The 21,793-nt window shown below is 37.3% G+C and overlaps 1 protein-coding gene across 1 annotated transcript in view; it reads left to right on the top strand.

Moving 5' to 3' along the window:
* The window catches only part of LOC107587678 (transmembrane protein 211-like), a 207,229-nt gene extending 186,495 nt beyond the window's left edge, over window positions 1–20,734 (top strand). The window contains exon 4 of the mRNA XM_016275548.1: window positions 20,414–20,734. Within this exon, the coding sequence (XP_016131034.1) occupies window positions 20,414–20,640 (227 nt within the window). The 3' untranslated portion in view covers window positions 20,641–20,734. The remainder of the gene's footprint in view (window positions 1–20,413) is intronic.
* Window positions 20,735–21,793: the final 1,059 nt, after the last annotated feature.

The raw sequence follows: 21,793 nt of genomic DNA, 5'->3' as shown, positions 1-21,793 counted from the left end.
GTCCGCTGCAGAACCTCCAGAGGTGGCGGCATCTGCTGCAGAACCTCTAGAGGTGGCGGCATCCGCTGCAGAACCTCCTGAGGTGACGGCATCCACTGCAGAACCTCCTGAGGTGGTGGCGTCCGCTCCCGAATTCACTGCCTGCCCTGTCACGGCCACGGAGGCTGTTCATGAACTCACTGTCTGTCCTGTCACGGCCACGGAGGCTGTTCATGAACCCACTGTCTGTCCTGTTACGACCACAGAGGCCATTCATGAACTCGCTGTCTGTCCTGCCACGGCCAAGGAGGCCGTTCATGAACTCAAAGTCAAGTGGTCTGTCCATGTCTGCCTGCTCCGCCATGGCCCCCCAATCTGCCTGCCCCGCCATGGCTCCCCCATCTGCCTGCTCCGCCGTGGCCCCCCGATCTGCCTGCTCCGCCATGGCTCCCCTCTCTGCCTGTTCCTCTTCACGGGCCTGGCCCTCCATCCCGCCCCCTGGACCACCTCCAGTCCTCCACCCTCCTGGACATTGTTTTGGTTGGGGTGGATGTTACATTAGGGCGTCAGGAGACGCCCTTAGAGGGGGGGATATGTAATGTGGTGTTTTGTTTCATGTTCATGTTTTCCATGTCCTTTATTTTGTAATTGTTTCAGGGTCCATGTTAGTGTCATGCTTCCCTTGCCTAATGTCTCTCTGCCTTGTGTATGTGTCATGTTCTGGTTGGTAGTCTTAGTCATGTGTCTTGTTCCCCATTGGTTTGTTCATGTCATATGACCCTCCTTGTCTCCTATAAGTAGCTTCATGTTCCCATTGTGCCCTCGTCGTGTATTGAATGTATTTAACCCGCTGTTGATGAGTCTAGTCTGTTCATGTCAAGTCAAGTCTGTTCATGTCAAGTCAAGTTTGGATTATTGTTTGGATCACCTTGTAAATAAACTGCACTTGGGTTCTCACTACGCTCGCCTTCAGTGGATTGACTCTTTACACTCGTATGTGTAAATATACCTGGCAATAAAGCTCATTCTGATTCTGATTCTGAAATTGTGGCATATGGCCAAACAACAGTGACTCAGTGATTAAAGAGTGTGGTGTACATGTGTTAGACCATGTAGTCACCTCTCGTCTGCCTGCACATGATGGGTCTGACTGCACACCCATCTCATGTCTTGTGTTTTTTCATGGGTGAAAATACCTCAACATCATAGCAGTGGAATGACAGGAAATTACACCCTGTCACCCTCTGATACACACACAGAATATCAGACACAATGGTTTTGAAAAGCTATTGAGTAAACAGCCTGCATTTGGAAAGTTATATACCAAAGAAATTTATTATTTGATCATATTTGTTACCTCAAACCAGGGGCGTAGGGCCTGACGGGCATAGGCCCACCCACTATGATGAATAGCCACCACCCCCCACCCTTCCCCCCAGTATATTATACAGATATAATAGGTCTATTTGTTAAATAATTGTTGTTTAATCTATTTTATCACAATTACAAAACTTATCACAATTCACAATTACACATAATGCTACTCAGGTTTTATATGTGGACAGGTTGTAGCTACAGTTCTCTTGTATGTCGATGTTGTGTGACTTTGGTACAATTTCACGTCTGTATTTTGTATTCATATTAGTTGAGCAGATGTGCATTAGTGACCTGGCGTAACAGATTCTTTCTACACAGCTTCTAACTTTATAGTTCGAGTAGCGTGTTGTAATTTGCAACAGTATTTAGGGATTGGGACTATTGTGAATGATTTTGAAATGTTGACAGTCGGCATGTTTGTGATGGTGACAGAAGCATGGTAGTTTTACTATGCGTGTCTTCCACTGTTTTCTACGGTTTATTTTTCAATAGGATCAAAGAAAAGAAGAATGAAATGACCTGAATATTGAGTCCGACTCCGTCCGTTAGTTACTAGTTCCTTTTGCCCAGGCCCGCCCAAAAATAAAATTCTGCCTAAGCCACTGCCTCAAACATGTTCATATATGCTATGTGACATTAAAGGAATAGTTCACCCAAAAATTTAAATTAGCTGAAATTTACACACCCTCAGGCTATCCAAGATGTAGGTGAGTTTGTTTCTTCATCAGAACAGATTTGGAGAAATTTAGCATTACATCACTTGCTCACCAGTGGATCCTCTGCAGTGAATGGGTGCCATCAGAATGAGAGTCCAAACAGCTGATAAAAACACAATAATCCACAAGTGATCAGCACAACTCCAGTCCAAGTTTTGTGAAGTGAAAAACTGTTTGTAAGAAGCAAATCCATCATTAAAGGGGTCATATGATGTTGCTAAAAAGAACATTATTTTGTGTATTTGGTGTAATGAAATGTGTTTATGTGGTTTAAGGTTCAAAAACATGTTATTTTCCACATACTGTACATTATTGTTTCTCCTCTATACCCCGCCTTTCTGAAACGCATAGATTTTTACAAAGCTCATCGGTCTGAAAAGCGAGGAGTGCTCTGATTGGCCAGCTATCCAGTGCGTTGTGATTGGCCGAATACCTCAAGCGTGTGACGGAAATGTTACGCCCCTTACCATATTGTGATGCCCTGTCCGGCCGGAGCGTAGAGACAAAAACATTAAAAACCCATTATAAACGATTTGTTGCATCCAGTGGGGAAATAATTACGGATTATAATGACTTTATACTGTCTTTTTATGCGTTGCATCGCGCTGCGTAAACATAAAACCATGTCTGCATTTGTGATCGGAGAAATTACAAACAACAAGTGCTACTCTACACTGCCCAAAAACTCGCGTTTGAATCATCAGTGGCAAATCCTTTAAATATGTAAACGTACTTACACTCTGTGAGTCAGAACAGCCAGCATTGTAGTCTACTCTACCAGGATCAGGAAACAGTCCTCCATAAAATGTGCTGCACACATCTGAATATTTGGTTTGAACTGTTCTGGAACAGTGTTGTAAATACAACATAACCACTGATTTCTAGTCGTGTCCTCTTTTGGACCACCAAACAAAGTAGTTTTGCTTTCACAACGAAACACACAGCGTCACACATGGCGGGCTTGAGTGAGCGGAGGCCGGCGGGTTTGCGGCAACCACATGTGACGACCCTGGGCTGGACTCCGCTTCGTCCACGGTGAAAGCTGATCCGGCGATCCACAGCGCAAAGTTGATGTATTTCCTCAGCGACCAGCACGGATCAGCTCGAGGCATGACGAAGCAGATATCGTCCTCTTTTGGAAGGCCAAACAAATGTAGTTTCACTTTCACAACGAAACAGTCTTCACGACATGGCGGCGGCGGCAACAACAATACTATAGCGAGAATAAAAGCTACGCCTTCTTTCTTTGCGTGAACATTTGGGCGGTGTTATGCAACTCTTCCCACATAGTGACGTAGACATGTGGGGGCGTGTTAGAACAAGCCGTTTTAGGTAGGTGTGGTTGACTCTTAACTTTTATAAAGAATATCTCTTTGGATTTGAGACTTTAGTCTTTGCAACTTTACAGATCTTCTTTATGAACCAAGAGCTTGTAACACTCCAAAGAGAAAGGAAAAATTGAAATCGCATCATATGACCCCTTTAAGGTGTTTTTTATACTTTCCATAGTCCATGTTTTTAACTTTAAATACCAGTCCATAATCCATAATAATGCTTCCACCAGTGTAAAGGTTCATCCCCTGTTGTCCTCTTATATCAAAATCCCCCAACATATTTGTTTAGAACTGTTTTTGCTTGTAAATGCAGCACACACTGAAACTGTTTTTGTCCAACAGAAACCAAGCTTTTTGAAGATATTCTCCCAAGTGGATACATTTGAAAGTGCCATTTTTACATTGTTGTGTAGACTGTAAAAACGAAGGTATTTGAAAACAATGGCTCATGTTTAGTCATGTAACGCATATTGTCCCCATATGCAAATCTATGGTTGTACCGGGATTGTTGTGCCTGCTATTCAAAATGTTGCTAAAGATGAATGAATGAATGATGCATGCATTTATATTGTGTTTTATTGTGTATTGTTGTACACCCAAAGCATTATACAATCATGTGTGGGGGGGGTCTCTCCTCAACCACCACCAGTGTGCAGCATCCACTTGGATGATGCGACGGCAGCCACAGGACAGCGGCGCATTTGTACAATCTTTATATTACATTCCTGAAAAGATGACAGAATATTTACTTGCAATTGCTGTTCTGTGGCAAAAGATGATGACAGATTGAGACCCTAATTGACCTGCACCTAATTGATTGACAATCGCTGGTCACTCTATATGTGTGGTTTTGGGCTCAGCAGGGCCATATTGTCTATCTGAGGTTCATTAGCAGCAGAGGTTAACTGGAGAACAGATCACAGACAGGAGTGGCCCAGGGATCTGCGGGTGTTGGACAGGTGGGGAACAACAGGTGGTATTACAGTGAACAATTAACTGTAAGACAAAGTATAACCAGACAACTAGATAATGCTAATAACATTAGTTGAATAATCCAAATTTGCAGGTGTGCATCGTTTGATGTATATCAGCAGTCTGGATGTATTTGTTTGCATTTTGTTTATAGATTTCACTAGCACGGATAGAGAGATTTGTGTGCACTGGAGAAAACATACTGCTGCTGTGGCTTTATGCAGCTGATAACCACATCAGCCACTCAGACATGAAAAAACAATTGTGCAAGGTGCGTTCTTTGTATTTCTAGATTCATAAATGGGAAAACGCTGTAATACCACTGACAATGTTTTGGTAATTTTAATATATTTTTACCTTTACCTGAGGAAAAACCTTTGGAGCTGAAGAATGTCCAACTGTTGAATGTTACATGTTACGGCCTATTGCTGATCTTTTCAGAAGTTTCGAAATCAGAGCATATAAATAAGCTCTTTGTTTCTTTGCTGAGCTTGACAGAGGTGGTCACTACAGTGCGTGTGTGTGTATGATGTGATCAGTGAGCTGTGTTGATTAGATAGCACAGTGTCTGAACAGTTAAACTGCCCAAGCAGAGGATCTGCACTGAACTGAATCTCTGTGTTCTGGTTGGGTTTATAGGATGCGTTTGGTCTGCTTTGATGGCTGACTAAGTCTGTTGCTTTGTGAACATGTTTTCTTCCAACACACAGATTCTGTGGGGTCTAAACACCTGAGACTCCTACTAGTGATACTGCTTCCTTTCAGCGTTTTTTTTTTTATTAAATGTGAAGGTTTTTTTAATTACAAATGGTATTATTAAATAATATATAATTCATTAAATTGTTTATACTTTAATTATATATTAATTTGTATATTTTATGAACCTAAAAATATACAAATGAATTATAAACTTTAAAAATTAAATTATTTATATTTTAAATAATATAAAAACATTTTATTTATTTTTTTTACACCAGGCCATTAAAAAAAAAGAAAATTAGAAGAAGAAAAAATCGTCCCATGTCATGCTGGTTTTTGGGTTTTGTTTCCTGTTTCCTGTTTAGGTTTTCTTGTCCTTTATTTTGTAGTTTCTTGTCTAGGTTCCTGCCTTGTCATGTGTTCCCCTGACCCTGTCATGTGATCCTGCCATGTGATCCTTTTGTTCATGTGTCTTGTTCTTGCTTTGTTGTATGTGTCAAATAATTTGACCTTTTTATGACATGGCATGTTTAGTTCAGCTTGCAAAATATCATGGTGTGTGTGTGTGTGACTCCCTCAAAATTGAATGATATTTATTAACTAATTGTTCCTATATGCAAGAATTCAAATCTGTGCTATTGAATGAATTAATGAATACCAGTAAAAATATGTAACATTTGGAGGAGAAAAAAAGATTAAGATGTATACACTCAAGTTGTATTCAAGTTGTAAGAAAATATGTTATTATTATTTTTTTCTTTTTACTAATGATATTTTTGAGTCATTTAAGATTTTCTTGTAAAATGGTTAAAGAATTTCTCAAAAACCAGCATGAATACTAAGATTACATCTTGGCACATGTGTTTTACACTAGATTATTAGAAGATATTTCCTTGTTTTTATCATAGACACTTTTATTTATCATTGACCCACATGCAAAATTCAGATGTTGATTTCACATGAATCACTGCAACATCAAACACACACACACACACACACACACACACACACATTCTTTTAACTCACACACTTGCGCTCAGATCTATCAGATATGACTTCTCATCCTCCTGTCTGGCTCTTCTTTACCTCCCGTGTGTCTCTCTCATTCGGGCAGCTGTCAACCCGTTGGCCCCCTGCTGGTCCTAAAGCAGGAGATGGGAATGGTTTTTATCTCATCTTAATTCCAGCGGGGGCAACAGACACGACAGACCCCAGCTTTATCACAGCGACTCTGCACGAACTCTATCTACTCCTGAAGGAATTCATTACCATTCAAAGCATCTCACACACACACACACACACACACACAGCTTTATGTGTGTATACGTATATATATGTATAACAGACATGGCCATGAGATTGAGTCTGGACAGATTGAGAAATATCTATGGAGGCACACCTCTGCAAAAATCAGGACATCCTGACATATATTCATAGATATGCATTAAAAAAACTAAGTATGTATTTCAACACACACATATGTACAGATACACACTCTCAGACAGATTAATGGTAGCTCAGTGCTCAGGTGTGTGTCTTTTGTCTTTCTGACAGACTGTATTCTCTTGAGAAGAAACAGCTACACCCAAACACACATACACGCACTGAATGGCGTTAGTTAGTCATCTTAAAGCATGTGTCCCATTCTCAGGCTGTAGCTTTAATTCAATCATCACACCTCAGTGAATCCTCTTGTATTTACTGTAGTGTGTCCACCTGCATGAGCAACAGAGTATGACACACATGTACACACAAGCACACAGTCTGCCTCATTGTTTGGAAATAGATGTTCTGTTCACAGGTGATGAGGTGATGAGACTTAAGACTTCTGTTTAAGCTTAAGAACTTTATGAAAACATATCACATTTCACTCCTAAATTAAAATAAATTATATTTTGTTTAAAGAATATTTCATTTTATTTTATGTTGTGTTCTTCTGATATGTCCTTGGCATTTTACATTGAAATGTACCCCCCAACCCCCATTTCTCATTACCATAATCTTATGTATGTGTTTATTTATTTATTACATTGTTTCATTGTGATTTTTATTTTATTTTATTACTTATTGAATAAGTTCTTATTAAAGTTTATATTTAATATTTAATTTAATTTAATTATTTAAAAAAAAAAATTTGTAATAAGACCCAGACATGTTCTTGGCATTTTTTTACGAAATTCATCCTTTGCCCATGGCTTTAAACCAATTTTCAACCCTAAGAGGTTCGGCTTCTACGGACTATATAGATTTAAAGATGAGCACTTCGTTTTGCATGTAAATTGGCTGTATGTGTTACGATGTGAATGGATACCTGGAAGTGAAAGCAATTAAGAAGATAGATGGCCTGTGACCTACAAATGCCTAGTGCCGAAATAGATCTTAAACTGAATTATCAATGCATAGAGTCCTCACTCAGTCTTATACAGATGACTGGTTAACCGCTTACATTGATGCATATGACCAGTTTATACAGGCTCCACAAATCACACATGAAACATGCATGAAGAGATACAGTACCTCATGAATGCACTTGATACATTTTTAATGGCAGTGTACACACACTAGGATTGGGTGTTTAATAATATATATATATATGTATATACAGTATATATGTGTGTGTATATACAGGTACATCTAAAAAAATTAGAATATTACGAAAAAGGTCAATATTTTTTGTCACTCATTTCAGAAAGTGAAACCCATATATTATATAGATTCATTAGAAGGAGGCGGGAACCGGCGAACGTTTAAACAAAACTTTAATCAAATAAACAAACACAAAATTAAAGTAAAGTTGCAGCCCCTCGCGGACGACTGCCGCACACAAAACACAAAATAAACTCCAGGCCTGGTCCTCTCTCGTCCGACACTGTCGTCACTCCTCCCTTTTATCCTTCTGGAGCTCCTCCGTGAGACTCGAGACCGGTGAGGGGTGCAGGTGTCGCTCATTATCAATTACTCCACTGGCCTCGCTCCGTTCCCACGGCTCTCTGCCCTGCCCCCACTCGTCACATAAATATATATATATATATATACATACATACATACATACATACATATACACACAAGTTTCACTCAAATGTGCACTTGTTTAGACTACTTTATATTCAGCTTGTATTATATTCAGCATTTTAAAGAAACATTCTCTTGATGATAGCTTTTTGTCAAGTGTTTGGCTTGATTCCCTTATTATTTCTGTTATCATTTGTCCTTATCACTCAGGTGCTGTTTTTCTGAGTATTTCACTTCCACTCTTTTCTTTCTCCCTCCCTCTGTTCTTTCATTGAGCATTTATAGCTTTTCATGTGTTGTGTAGCTGTTCCCTGTCGCTTTCTCTCTGATATGACCCTCATAACGAATGACTCTGACTGACAGTAAATACTTCAGATGTAATTATGATTGGGGTGAGCATAGAAAATCAGACTCCACTCGGTGAAATTTGACAACTGCAGTCATTACAAACAGTCTCTCACATTCCCCAGACCTCCAGCTCTCTGCTTTATACAGAATAATGCATGTGCCATGATTAGATCTGCTGTACTTCAGTATCTGTTTTAGATAGAAACCTCCAATATTTTATTTCCTCAGCTTTTTATATTGGAAAAGTGTGCTGTTTTTAATCATATTCAACCATACACACAGAGCTCTGAATATCAGCCAAGTCTGTAATGTAATGTAATACTGGACATTTGAAGGTGCTCCTCCTTTCGTCTCTTTCTCAGACTGATTGAGCGACAGGCAGAGAGATTGAGAGAGAGAGAGAGAGAGAGAGAGAGAGAGAGCCGGGGGGCGGAGGGTCAGCTGGCCGCCTGCACAGGAAAATGGAAATAGCTCCCAGTCCACCTCCAATGAATAGCAATTTCCAAGAGTTGTGTGCTTTCCCTCCAACACATCTCCTCTCATTATTGAGACTTACACTTGGAAATGACTTACAGTATGATGAAAGTGTTTGTGTGAGACCACTAGTAAAATTTTGCATTTAATTTTTTTGCAAAATTTTGCAAGTTGATTCCCCTGAAAATTTAAACACTGTGGCTTTATGGTGCTACCTAAGCATTGCTGTTTGTTAGCATCCCGACCCGCCCGCCCACAATGGCATGAGTTTAGGGCGAGACTTTTCTGGCCGTTTTTTTTTTTTTTTACCAGTGGTAGACTGGGGGAGTGTTCGGGAAGCCTTTTTGAAAAAAATCTGTATTTCTAATTCTGTTGAGTGATGCTTTTGGCACAGAAATAGTGTAGAATCTTAGCATTTACTTAAATTAATACTTAAACCTAAAATGTGACAGTTTGCTCACCCTCAGGCCATCCAAGATGTAGATGAATTTGTTTTGGAGAAAACAGATTTGGAGAAATTTAGCATTACATCACTTGCTCACCAGTGGATGCTTTGCATTATGAATTATGGACTAAGGCTATTTTGGCTATAGAAGTGACGGTTTAAAAGTTAAAATGCCGTGATGGATTTGTTTCTTACAAAGATGCAGCTGTTCAATTCACAAGACGTCAGTTGATGGACTGGAGTCGTGTGGATTGCTTATGATGTTTTTGCCATGTTTGAACTCTGATTCTGACGGCACCCATTCACTGCAGAGGATCCATTGGTGAGCAAATGATGTAATGCTAAATTAAATTTCTCCTAATCTGTTCAGATGAAGAAACTCATCTACATCTTCACACCATTGTGGGTGTTGATATGATGCATGCATTCGTATATTTGTGTTTACAAATGCTATTTATTTAAAAGTACTTATTTATCTGCTCTGAGTTGCTGCAGAAGCTTCTCTGATCAACAATAAGAGATAAAAAGAAGCATTGGAAATTATTTGGTAGAGGCTGAGCTAGGGCTGCACGATTATGACAAAAATCATAATTGTCGATTATTTCCTTTGAAATTGTAATTGCGATTATTAATTACGATTATGACCATTTACATTGAATGATGTTTATACCATTGTTTGATGCAACTGCATGCCGCATTTTTATATGAAAATAAACAAGCTGAAAACACTAACTGAAAAACTTTTAGTGCTTTTCTATAGTATTAAGCCTCAAATGTCAACTATACATCGGATTGGTTTGTTCTTTAAATTATAAAAAAGTACAAATATGAATGGTATTATAATGTTAAACTAAAACTAAAATTTAAATAATGGGAAAAACCCTTAAGATAACATGTAGAAAGAAGAAAAACGCATCTTAAGCACGCAGAATAACAAACTTTGAACGATTAATTGCCACTTTGAACGATTACGTAATTGTGGCATTCATAATTGTAATCGCGATTAGAAATTTGATTAATTGTGCAGCCCTAGGTTGAGCACCTGTCCTTTTGTGTTGTTTTGTGCATTTTGCATCAATAAAAGAGTGAGAAAGAGAGATACAACAAAGAGTTTAAGCAAAAAGGCAAGAACAAAAGCAAGAACAGCTTTTGAAAAAGTCGTTTTGATATATTGCAGCGCCATGGAGGCGTAATTAAACGATATTTCTGGGCTTTGGTGGAGCCCCTCAGCATATGCCGTATGTCACCTCGCTTCATCATTGACAAGCACACTAGCCTCAGCAAATAAACCAGAGCAGGCCCAGCAAATAAAGATTTATTAGACTTTTATATATTTATACCTTTCTCTTGCTTTTATTCCATCCCTTTAAATATATTTACATGGAAAACAAAAATGAATATATATATATATATATTACACACAGTGGAAAATGCGAATAATATTAACAAAATAAGAGAGATCATACAAAATGCATGTTATTTTTTTTTAGTACTGTCCTGAGTAAGATATTTAAAAAATTGCTGAAATTATAAAAATTACCCCCTTCAAAAGTTTGGGAACCCTTGGTTCTTAATACTGTGTGTGTGGTTACCTGGATGATCTACCACTGTTTTTTGTTTTGTGATGGCTTTTTGAATTTGAAGATCAAGGTAAATTGTACTTAATTTGTCTTCCGGGAAACATGCAAGTATCTTCTGTTGCTTCAGAAGGGCAGTACTAAATGGGAAAAAATTATATTTCAGCAAAATAAGAAAAATTGGGACATCTTCATCCTGTTCAAACGTTTCCTTAATGCATCGTGTTACCTTCTGGAGCATCAGTGAATGGTTGAACCTTTTTTAATAGTTGTGTTTGAGTCCCTCAATTGTCCTCAGTGTGAAAAGATGGATCTCAAAATCATACAGTCACTGCTGGAAAGGGTTCAAATATGCAAAAGATGCTGGAAAACTGAAGAATCTGCAGGACACAAAGGATTTTTCTGAGGAACAGTGCTCAGTTTAACTGTTCAGAACAAACAAGGGACTCATGAACAACCATCACAAAACAAAAAACAGTGGTAGATCATCCAGGTAACCACACACAGTATTAAGAACCAAGGGTTCCCAAACTTTTGAATGGGGTTATTTTTATAATTTCAGCTATTTTTTTGTCTTGTGGACTAAATGTAAACATATTTTTTGTAAAATATCTTACTCAGGACAGTACAAAATAAAAAATAACAGGCATTTTGCATGATCTCTCTTATTTTGTTACACACACACAGGGGGATAAATGTGTGTGGGTGCCTGTTGTCTTAAAAAAGAAGGTTAGTAGTGCAGAACAGATTAGCACAGCAACATTTGCCCTTGTATTTAGACTGTCTTTTCCGCTGTTTTCCCTCTGTCCTACGCCATTGTATTGTCTGTATCTGTTGTGTGTATGTATGTGGCTTAGATATAGTTTGCAAAGACAAAATTCACACTAAATGTGACTTAAAGCTGACAAAAAAAATCTTCCTTTGGGTGTTCAGAGTTTTAAATGAAAAAATTAATTAATTAAATAAAATGAAAAATTCTTAAATATTATATTTTATTACTCAGTAAGATTTCTTTACAGAAATGAATACTTTTATACAGCAAGAATGCATTAAATTTATCAAGAGGGACAATAAAGACATTTATAATGTTTCAAAAAAGTTATTTTTCATAAAAAGGCTGTTCTTTTACATTTTCTATTCATCAGACTGTCTTGACAAAAATGTGTCATGAATTTCCTAAAATATTAAGCAACACAACTGTTTTAAACATTGATAATAAGAAGAAATATTCTTTGAGCACCAACATTCAGCTTTGCCATCACTGGAATAAATTACATTTTAATATGTATTTATTTAAATTTGAATTGTTATTTATTTATTTATAAAGAAAGAAAGAAAAGTATTTAACAATATATTGTAATAGTGTAATAATATTTCATAGTTTGTATTGTATTTTTGTTCAATTATATGCAGCCATCTTTCAAAAACTTGTAAAAAATCTTACGGACCCCCAAACTTTTATATATTACTTCTATTAATTATATTACATTACATTATATTATATTATATTATATTATGCTGTCGATCAATAGATTTATATTACAATTTATAGAGAGAGAGAGAGAGTGGCTTGTATAAAAACATTAGAAGTGCCCATTTAGATAGCAGAAAAAAAGATTCTGTGTGTGTGTTTATATAATAGTGATTAGTGGTAGCAGTAATCATGCAGAGATAGTGATCTCTAGCTGATTAAGCCTGTTACGACAAGCTTGACAGACATTGTGAGCATCTTTCTGTCTCTTCCTTCAAATGTAACTCAATCCAGTCCTGTGCTCCTCCCAGCACTAACCAAATCACAACATCCCACTCCTACTGTTAATTCATTTTGACCAGAGACAGAAGTTGTGTGGTTTGAAGGAGCAGAGATGCAGAGCAGCTGTAATGAAGGCATCATGCAGGGACCGAGAGGACTCCTGGATGGCCTGACTCAATCTGGGTGGCGTTCACTGCTGTCTAATTAACTCTAAATGCATTAGGGAGCAGTTAAACTGCCTGCCAACAGCTCAGAGACAGGCCTATAAATCAGCCCGTTGTTAGATATAGTGCAGAGTCACCAAGAGAATTATGCGTAATAAAGTTTTGCTAACAAAATTATTATTATTTTTTTTACTAACTTGTTCCACTTTTGATGTCATTTCTAACAAGAAATTCGTATTTTAGTAATTAAATATTTGCATAGTTATCACCAGAGGTCACTCTATTTTGTTTTAGATCATTAATCTGTTATGCTGTCTCAGAGGTCTATTTGAAATCAGTTTCGTGAGGTACCTTCATGCATAAATGCTGGCTACAAAGCCTTTGCCTGCTGCCTAAGCTCTTGGATGCAGCCATAGATATACATTTTGTAATTACAATAAATACTTACTTATGGAAGTTCTAAGCGGCCATGCATTATTTTTTTCACGACAAGATCACGAAACAAATAAGTCGTCATAACGAGAAAACAACTTTTGTTATGTCAAGATCACAACAAAAATAAAGTCGTGATCACGAGAAAACAAGAAAGAAAAAAATATATACTAATGCATGGCCGCTTAGAACTTCCGTACTTATTGGATTTAAATAACAATTTTACTTTTTTACAGTGACTATTTTTTGAGTGTACTCATAAATGAATTACACACTGAGAGAAACTTTCTTCAGTTAAACAGAGAAAACTGAAGTCATTGCATTTGGAAACAAAGATGAAGTTCTCAAGGTGAATGCATACCTTGACTCTAGGGGTCTAACAACTAAAAATCAAGTCAGGAATCTTGGTGTGATTCTGGAGACAGACCTTAGTTTCAGTAGTCATGTCAAAGCAGTAACTAAATCAGCATACTATCATCTCAAAAACATTGCAAGAATTAGATGTTTTGTTTCCAGTCAAGACTTGGAGAAACTTGTTCATGCCTTTATCACCAGCAGGGTGGACTATTGTAATGGTCTCCTCACCGGCCTTCCCAAGAAGACCATTAGACAGCTGCAGCTCATCCAGAACGCTGCTGCCAGAATTCTGACTAGAACCAGAAAATCTGAGCATATTACAGTGAAAAATTTAAGGGGGTCTGAATACTTTCCGTACCCACTGTATATACAAAAAATTTATGAGTTATAGAATAAACGTAGAAAGGTAGAATTAGCACTTTACGATAACACTTGTACTTTTCACGGTCTAGTTCTTAACATTTCTGACTTTTTTTGAGTGCCCCACGACTTTTCCGGTTGTTTGTGATTTACTGAATCACTGTGTTACAAGCTCTTGGTGCATAAAGAAGATCTGTAAAGTTGCAAAGACTAAAGTCTCAAATCCAAAGAGATATTCTTTATAAAAGTTAAGAGTCAGCCACGCCTACCTAAAACGGCTCGTTCTAATGAGCCCCACATGTCTACGTCATGATGTGGAAATATTAGCATAATGCTGCCCAAATGTGCACACAAAGAAAGAAGGAGTGGTTTCAGGAACAGTAGTAGTGTTTATGTCAGGGAGACGCTGTGTGATTCTGTGCGAAAGCAAAAGCACTTTGAGGCCCCCTTGAAAGTTTGCTGAGGACCCCTCTAGATTTTTATCTATATTTTTGTAACAATACCTGTGATGCGTTGTTAATGTAATTAATAATGTACTACATTTTTTCTTTCTCTCTTAAAGCCTCAGATGAATTGTGATGTAATGCACAGTGAGAGAAGAGACCCAAAACGAGAAAGAAGGGGAATGGGATCAGGAAATGGCATGAGCCAGATTCATACTTGCATCTCCCGCATCTCAGCAAGTCAGAGTTCTGCACTATCCTTCAGGCCTAGTCTCTGATGTACACTGCATAACTTAACTGAATTTGCTCTTCATCTGATGGCTTAACAGTTTGTGCTGTAATTTGCGAAGGATTCAGAGGCTCAAAGAGAGCACAGTGCTGGCCGCAGTGTTGCTCGATAATTAAGTATCATTAGAGTCTCAGTCACTACTCTAGAGCTGTATTTACAGAGACAGGGCTGTGGGAATGAAGACAGCCTGTTTCTGCTCGTCTGTTTACTCTGTATGGGTGTGTGTGTTTGAGAGAGTGAGCTTCAGAAGGAGTTTGTACTGTTTGTACAGCCTCATTACTCATGAGGCTCTCCGATCATATGTGGTGAGAGAGTAAAGAGAAAGAGAAAAGTCTGTAGTTACTATAGTCTCAAGTATAAAAATATTTGTATGGTATAATACTTTCCAACAGTGACACCAGTGGATGAAGTGCCTCCACGTCACTGTGACTGGCCCAATCACGCTGTCAACTTGTAACAATACAAATTGCCTGAATGTGCCAAACTGGTAACACTTTTTGTTAGGACTCGGGGTTGAGGTTTGTTTTTAGCTCTGTTACTGTTCTTTCTTTCTTTTTGCTTCCCTGTTCCATGTAACTGCCGCTCGAATTCCCTGATATTGCTCAAAAATCAGCACAGTAAATGCAGATGTAAATAATGCTTTCAATACATGTACCTTTAATACATTAATCGCACAGCAATAAGAGTTTAAACCCTTTTCAAATTCTTGTGAACAAGTTTATGCATTTATTCTTTTTAATTATACATTTTAAGTTAACTCACAGTTAAACTCATTCTCAGTTGCAATTCAATCACGAACAATGGGTCCACACACTTTTTGTGCAGTTCACATTATCATGTGTCTCCCACCATCCCCAAAGAGATCCGTATGCACTATCATTCAAAGCGATGGTGACACTGACCTCATCATGTCATAATGAATGGCTGCGCTGGAAACTCTCTGCTGTGGTGAGCAGATTCAGAATCAAGCCCTGTGAGACGTGTGCCATGAGAGAGGCAGGCTAGAATGTTATTACACTATTCACTGAATCTCATCATCAAATCATTTGTCACCAAAGCACATATTGCCAGTGGATTACAGCAGTGGCCGCAGGTCACATGTATGTGTGGTAAGTCAACCCTGCCAAGCAAGAAATGAGCTTCTGCAGCTCAGTATTGCTTTAAGATTGGGAATGGGAATAGGACAGATCAAATATGCCATATAACCTCTAACCTCTCCACGCCAAGCACAGCGCTTATATAGGAAACTACGAAAATGTTTAAATTAGAGAGAAAATAGAATTTAGTTGCATGATATATCCAGCTTTGAAGGTTGGAGGTGGACAGATGTTGACCGCATAGCCGATGTCATGTGTCTCGTAGTGGCTACAACACTTGCATTTGCTAAAATCAATAACGGGACAAAGATTATAGGGATAGATCATCCAAAAATGGAAATTCTGTCATGATTTACTCTGATGCTGCTCTAACCTGTTTGCTGATTTTTGGCAACGTTCACACAGCAGCAGTCAAATGTGATAAGACTTTTTTTATGGATGTCGCCATCTTTGATATTACTTTAGTCACTGTCTCTATGGTTACATCAGGTGATGACTTTGGTTACTCGTTCATTCAAGCCACTTTTGTAAGCTGCTGTGTGAACAGAATACTCACACCTGTAAGTAATTGAAGTCGTCAGTTCCAAAAACTGACAGTGTGAATGTAGCCAAAAGGATTTTTTTTCCATTCCCTTCCATTCTGCACATTCAAATTGCTGTGTCCACATTCGATTACAACAGATACAAGAACCAATGGCAATCGTTGTGCATTGCTGTGGACTAAAGACAGTCTGTTCAGTCTGTTCATCACACAAAGTTAACATACAAATCTACAGGATGATTGGATGAATAAAAAAAAATATTAAATTGTAAGTATGTATGTGTGTGTCTGACAAAAAGTACCAACATTGATCATTAATTGACCATTTCATCAACTAAATATTTATCAGTATATATGTAAATGTTTGGTACAATTTAATTGAATTATTTTTTATGTAAATATATTATTATGACAAAATATAAGAATTGTAACAACGAAAACTAATAACATTGTACACTTGCCCATAGAATTCCACTGTAAGCGCATTTCAATCAACATATTTTATACATTTACATTTATTAATTTAGCAGACACTTTTATCCAAAACAACTTACAAATGAGAAATACAACAAGAGATACATTACAAAGAGGCAAATAAACACAAGTTTTTTTGTTTTGTTTTTCAGTATGATGCAGTTAAGTACTCTCGGAAGAAAAGAGTTTTCAGCTGTCTCTTGAATATTGTGAGGGATTCGGAGTTCCAGATGGGGTTGGGAAGATTGCGGAAAGTGATTTTGTGTCTCCCTGTGATGGTACCCACAAGGCGTACCGATCTCAGGCTTCTGGAGGGGATGAAGATTCGTAAGAGCGAGTGGAAGTATTTTTTGATTCAATTTTCAAGCTGATAGATGAGTTAAAGTCACCATGAAATCCAAAATCATCTGTAATGATCCAATCAATTTGGGATGGATAAAATCAAGTCCCATCCTACATTTTTCTTGTTCGAGAAGCAGTTTCACTTCAATATATGTCATGATACGGAAAAAGAAAGATTGAACTTCCCTTTCATGCTGAATTATTTACTGTGGTAATGGTACATTTAACCTGTAATATTTCTTTAAAGCAGGTCTTTGGTGTTGGAGTATGTCCTTTTTTAAAGCAAACTGACTCTCTTAGCTTTATGTACTCGCTGACCCTGAATCTAAATTTAGCCACTTTTAACAGCATGTTATTCATCATTTGTGAATCAAAGCCACATGTGAAAACAAATTACCAAAATACCATCAAGTCCACTTTGTAACACTGTGCAATTTGAGAATCAAGTTGATGTGGACTTTGAAGTGTCACACAGCAGTGTGCCATTCCTTACACACACACACACACACACATACGGGCTCAAGTCTTTATCTGATCCAGACTGCAATTGGCCCTGAGCTTTGCGAGCCTCTGCAGCGAAGCCCTTGTTGATTTGACCCGCTTTAATTAAACTCCATACAGTAGTGCTATCTATATGTGTGTCTTTCATTGAAGATTGCCTTCGAAATGAAATTTTATTGAATAGCTTGTTGAGTCTCATTGAATGCCCTGTCATCTAAGTGTAAACATCCACTGATAGCAGTTATTTCCCTTAGCCGGAGAAGGCGCGTTTGACTGCATCTTTGTGCGGATACAGGCAAAGATAGAGAAGGACATTGTGATGCCATTAGCAGAGCAGCTTTGAGATGTCAGGCCTCCGCTGATAAACACAGGCCAATGTAGAACGCAGCTGGATCCGAGGCCATTAAACTGAAGGAAAAGCACTGTTCTTAGAGTGGTAGCAGGGATGAGAGGGGCTTCTGGGTCTTTTTGTGTGGAGAAGCTGAAGAAGGATAATAGATAGATGAATTAAGATGTTCTGCGGCCCTAGGCAAAAATAGCCATTAAGTCATTAATACCCATTATGCAGTATTTCGGTAGTACTGGGGGTTTCCATGTGATATTTGCAATGATTAAACTAATCTTGGATGCTGATTGGTCAAAACAGTCATGAAAATACTCAATATAGAAACACCTATTCACCACATCAATGCACAGCACCTGTTATTGTTATAAAATATTTTATAATATTCATCATATTTTCAAATACACTGCCATTCAAATGTTTGGGATTGATAAGATTTTGTGACATTTTTGAAGAAAGCCTCTTTCACTGCATTTATCTGAGCAAAAATACAGTAAAACGGTAATATTGTGGAATATTATTACAAAGTAAAATATCTGTTTTCTATATTAATATATTTTAACATGTAATTTATTCATGTGATCACAAATCATTCTAATATGCTGATTTGGTGCTCAAAAACATTTTTATCAGTGTTGAAAACAGCTTAATAGTTTTATGGAAAATTAGTCATAAATTTTTTTGCAGGATTCTTTAATGAAGAATCACATAGTTTGATGAACAGTTTATTTTCGAAATAGAAATCTTTTGAAACATTATGAACACCTTTACTGTCACTTTTGGTCAATTAAATGCATCCTTGCTGAATAAAAGACCCCAAACTTTTGAATGGTAGTGTATTATATTATGTTATATCATAACACTGTACCCAATGTGTCTCCTCTCTCTCTCTCTCTCTCTATATATATATATGTCTTGAACTTTTAACATTTTAAAAGGCATTGCTTTTACTGTGACCATAGTTCAATCAAATTGAAGATGCATGTACTCTGCCAGCATAGCAATGGATCCTGATTCAATAGATATTTGACAGCAAATGATTTTAACACAGCTGTTCAGCCATGGGCAGTGAGCACTGATACTGACTGAGAAAATGGATCGCCCAGAAACTATCTTAATGGCTTTCCTCAGTGACCATACACCCCCCACATTCAGGGACTGTCAGTCATCATTCAATGAATTTTGATTTCAGACATACATGGGCTGATGGTTTTGTATATATTTGATATTTCTATGACAAAATTGGAAACAGTATTGTGGGCCTTTCTTCCGTTAATGCTCAGTTCTGCAGAAACACAGCTCTCTACTGCCACCCTGAGCATTATTGTTGTTACTACAACAATAATTAGTGACTGATCAGAATTTTATTAAGGGGGTATGGACCCTTTTCACGTTTCTGGGGTTCTAAGAAGCTTTAGTGATAGGTGGGTAAACTATAGTGGTGAACAAAAACAACAATAAATATAATTGTGTGTTCCCAGCTGATCCAAAAGCGAAGGGAAAAAGCAATAATGTTTCTATGACTTTACAAAAAAGGAAATTAAATGAGATTACGGTCATCAGAAGATAGAAAGATGTCAAAATTACTGTCACTTTCTCAGCCATTGTATTAAAAAAGAATATATAAGAAACGTTACTATATTTAAAATGTTATAAGCTGTGGAAAAATGGCATCAGTATCTGTGAAAGGGGTCTATTATAGCCAAAAATAATGAATTTGGGTGGATGGAATTATTTTGTTTACAACCAAACTTAAAAAAAAATAAAGGCAACACAATTTATAAACATTTAAATATAGGCAATCATAAAATATCTCAGTATCATTAAAAGGTATAACTTATAATTTTAGAAATTGCTTCTTTAATAATTCTGGTAAAATGGGTTTTTATTTTATTCATTTTATGAGCCTTTTAATTTTTGAACAACAATTGATTGATGCATGTTTAATTTATTAATTCATTCATTTAACGTTTTATTTTAATAATTACTTGTTTATAATAAACAAGACAAAATTGTCTGACAATAATCAACCACTTAGTTGTTAATCATATTAAAACCACTTAGTTGATCTTATGGGGTCTGCAGTATATCATTTTGATGTAATTAATAAATGTTTCATATTGAATATGCCCTAATTCCCATATGTTCAAAATGTAAATGTGTTAAGATTCCATAAAAATGTATATATTTTATGTGTACTTCAAAATGACAGTTTTGACTGAAACTTTTAAAATCAAAGTACAATTCAAAGCTAACACTTAGCCATGTTTTGTTATTGTCTTGTGGTGTTATTTACACCTAAATGTCATTGTACTTCTCTTCCACTGTGTACTTCTCTCAAATGCACCAATAATTCATTTGCTTCCTCTGTTTCTCTGCTCTAGTGGTCATTATGGCATCTGGTTTACTGGTTTACCCCTTCGGTCTCAACTCCAGCCTGGTCAAATCTTTCTGCGGAGACTCTGACATCTACTACGCCGGGGAGTGTCAGATAGGATGGGGCTACATGCTGGCTATCGTAGGTGTCATGCTCACCCTCTTCCTGCCCTTTTTCGCTAAGTACGCCCCCAAGGAGCAGCTGTCACCCACCCCATTGCCCACTCTTTTATAGAGCACCACCAACGATATTCAACCTGCTCAGCCATCATAACTATAAAGTGATCCATTTGAGGTCGGACAGACTCTAAAGTCTCAGCATCATTTGCCATGGTTGGCAATGATGTCTTGAAGACAAAACCCTTCATCCCCTCTATTCTCATTGGGTTTTTCCTTAATTCAATAAGGTCTTTTTTCCGTCACAGTCAACCTGTCAGGTGAAAAATTCATTTGAAAAGGATTATATGGATTTTGGTCTTTCTCTCCAATTTTTTTTCAAGCTTTGTTCTTGATTGAAGACCTCTAAGGACTAACTACTGAAAATAACGGATAATGGACCATGGTGCAAATTAGTATTTTTGAAATTTTGTTTGCAAGGATCAAAACCAAAAATAGCAAATTAAATGAAAATCGAGTTTCCAAAAATGTCCAATAATATTTTACTGAGACTTATCAGCATGCAATGAAAGGATAACAAAAATAAATGGTAGGCTCTTTTTAAATGGACTTCCTTTAATGGATCCAACAGGTTTAAAGGAACCGTTTCATCAAGTTCATCAAGAGAAACTGAACTAAAACTCAATAAATCAGTCGGAAAGTGTTATCACCTGATATAATACCTATTCAAGGACCAACACTGTGGCTTAAGTAAAAAGAGACCTTTTAATCCTCCGTACAAGTTTTTAATTCACAGGCATCTGTCTGAATTTTCTTCATTTTGTTTCTCATAACCTCGTGAGGGCCATCAAGGAACTGTATTTACAGTGCGGACCAGGCCGTTGCTTCAGACTGCCAGGGATGGACCACAAGCATGGACTTTTCTCAACTGTATGTGAAAGTGAAATGATCCCACAAGTAAATCATTTGTTTTCCCAAACTGAGTGAACAGCATATGTTGTGAAGTCTCTTTTCACGTTCTTTACCTTAACACCTACTAGTACTGAATTATTCAGGATTCCTCAAATCAGGCTGTTCTTAGTTAAAGTTGGGCTTAGTTAACAGTGAGACACTATGTTCTGGAAAATACCAACTTCTAACCAACTTGTGCCTTTTGACCATTAAGAAGACTTAAGTACCTTTTATCAGGTAATCTACTTCTAAAACATTTTGTAAATGCTTTCTTGTTGGATTAACATTGTATGATTATTTCTCTATGTCTCCATCTTTAA

Source organism: Sinocyclocheilus grahami, unplaced genomic scaffold (genome assembly GCF_001515645.1).
Source record: "Sinocyclocheilus grahami isolate Dianchi unplaced genomic scaffold, SAMN03320097.WGS_v1.1 scaffold95.1, whole genome shotgun sequence".
NCBI classification, from domain to species: domain Eukaryota; kingdom Metazoa; phylum Chordata; class Actinopteri; order Cypriniformes; family Cyprinidae; genus Sinocyclocheilus; species Sinocyclocheilus grahami.
The sequence above is the reverse complement of the archived record's forward strand: the minus strand, read 5'-3'. Positions and strand labels throughout refer to the sequence as shown.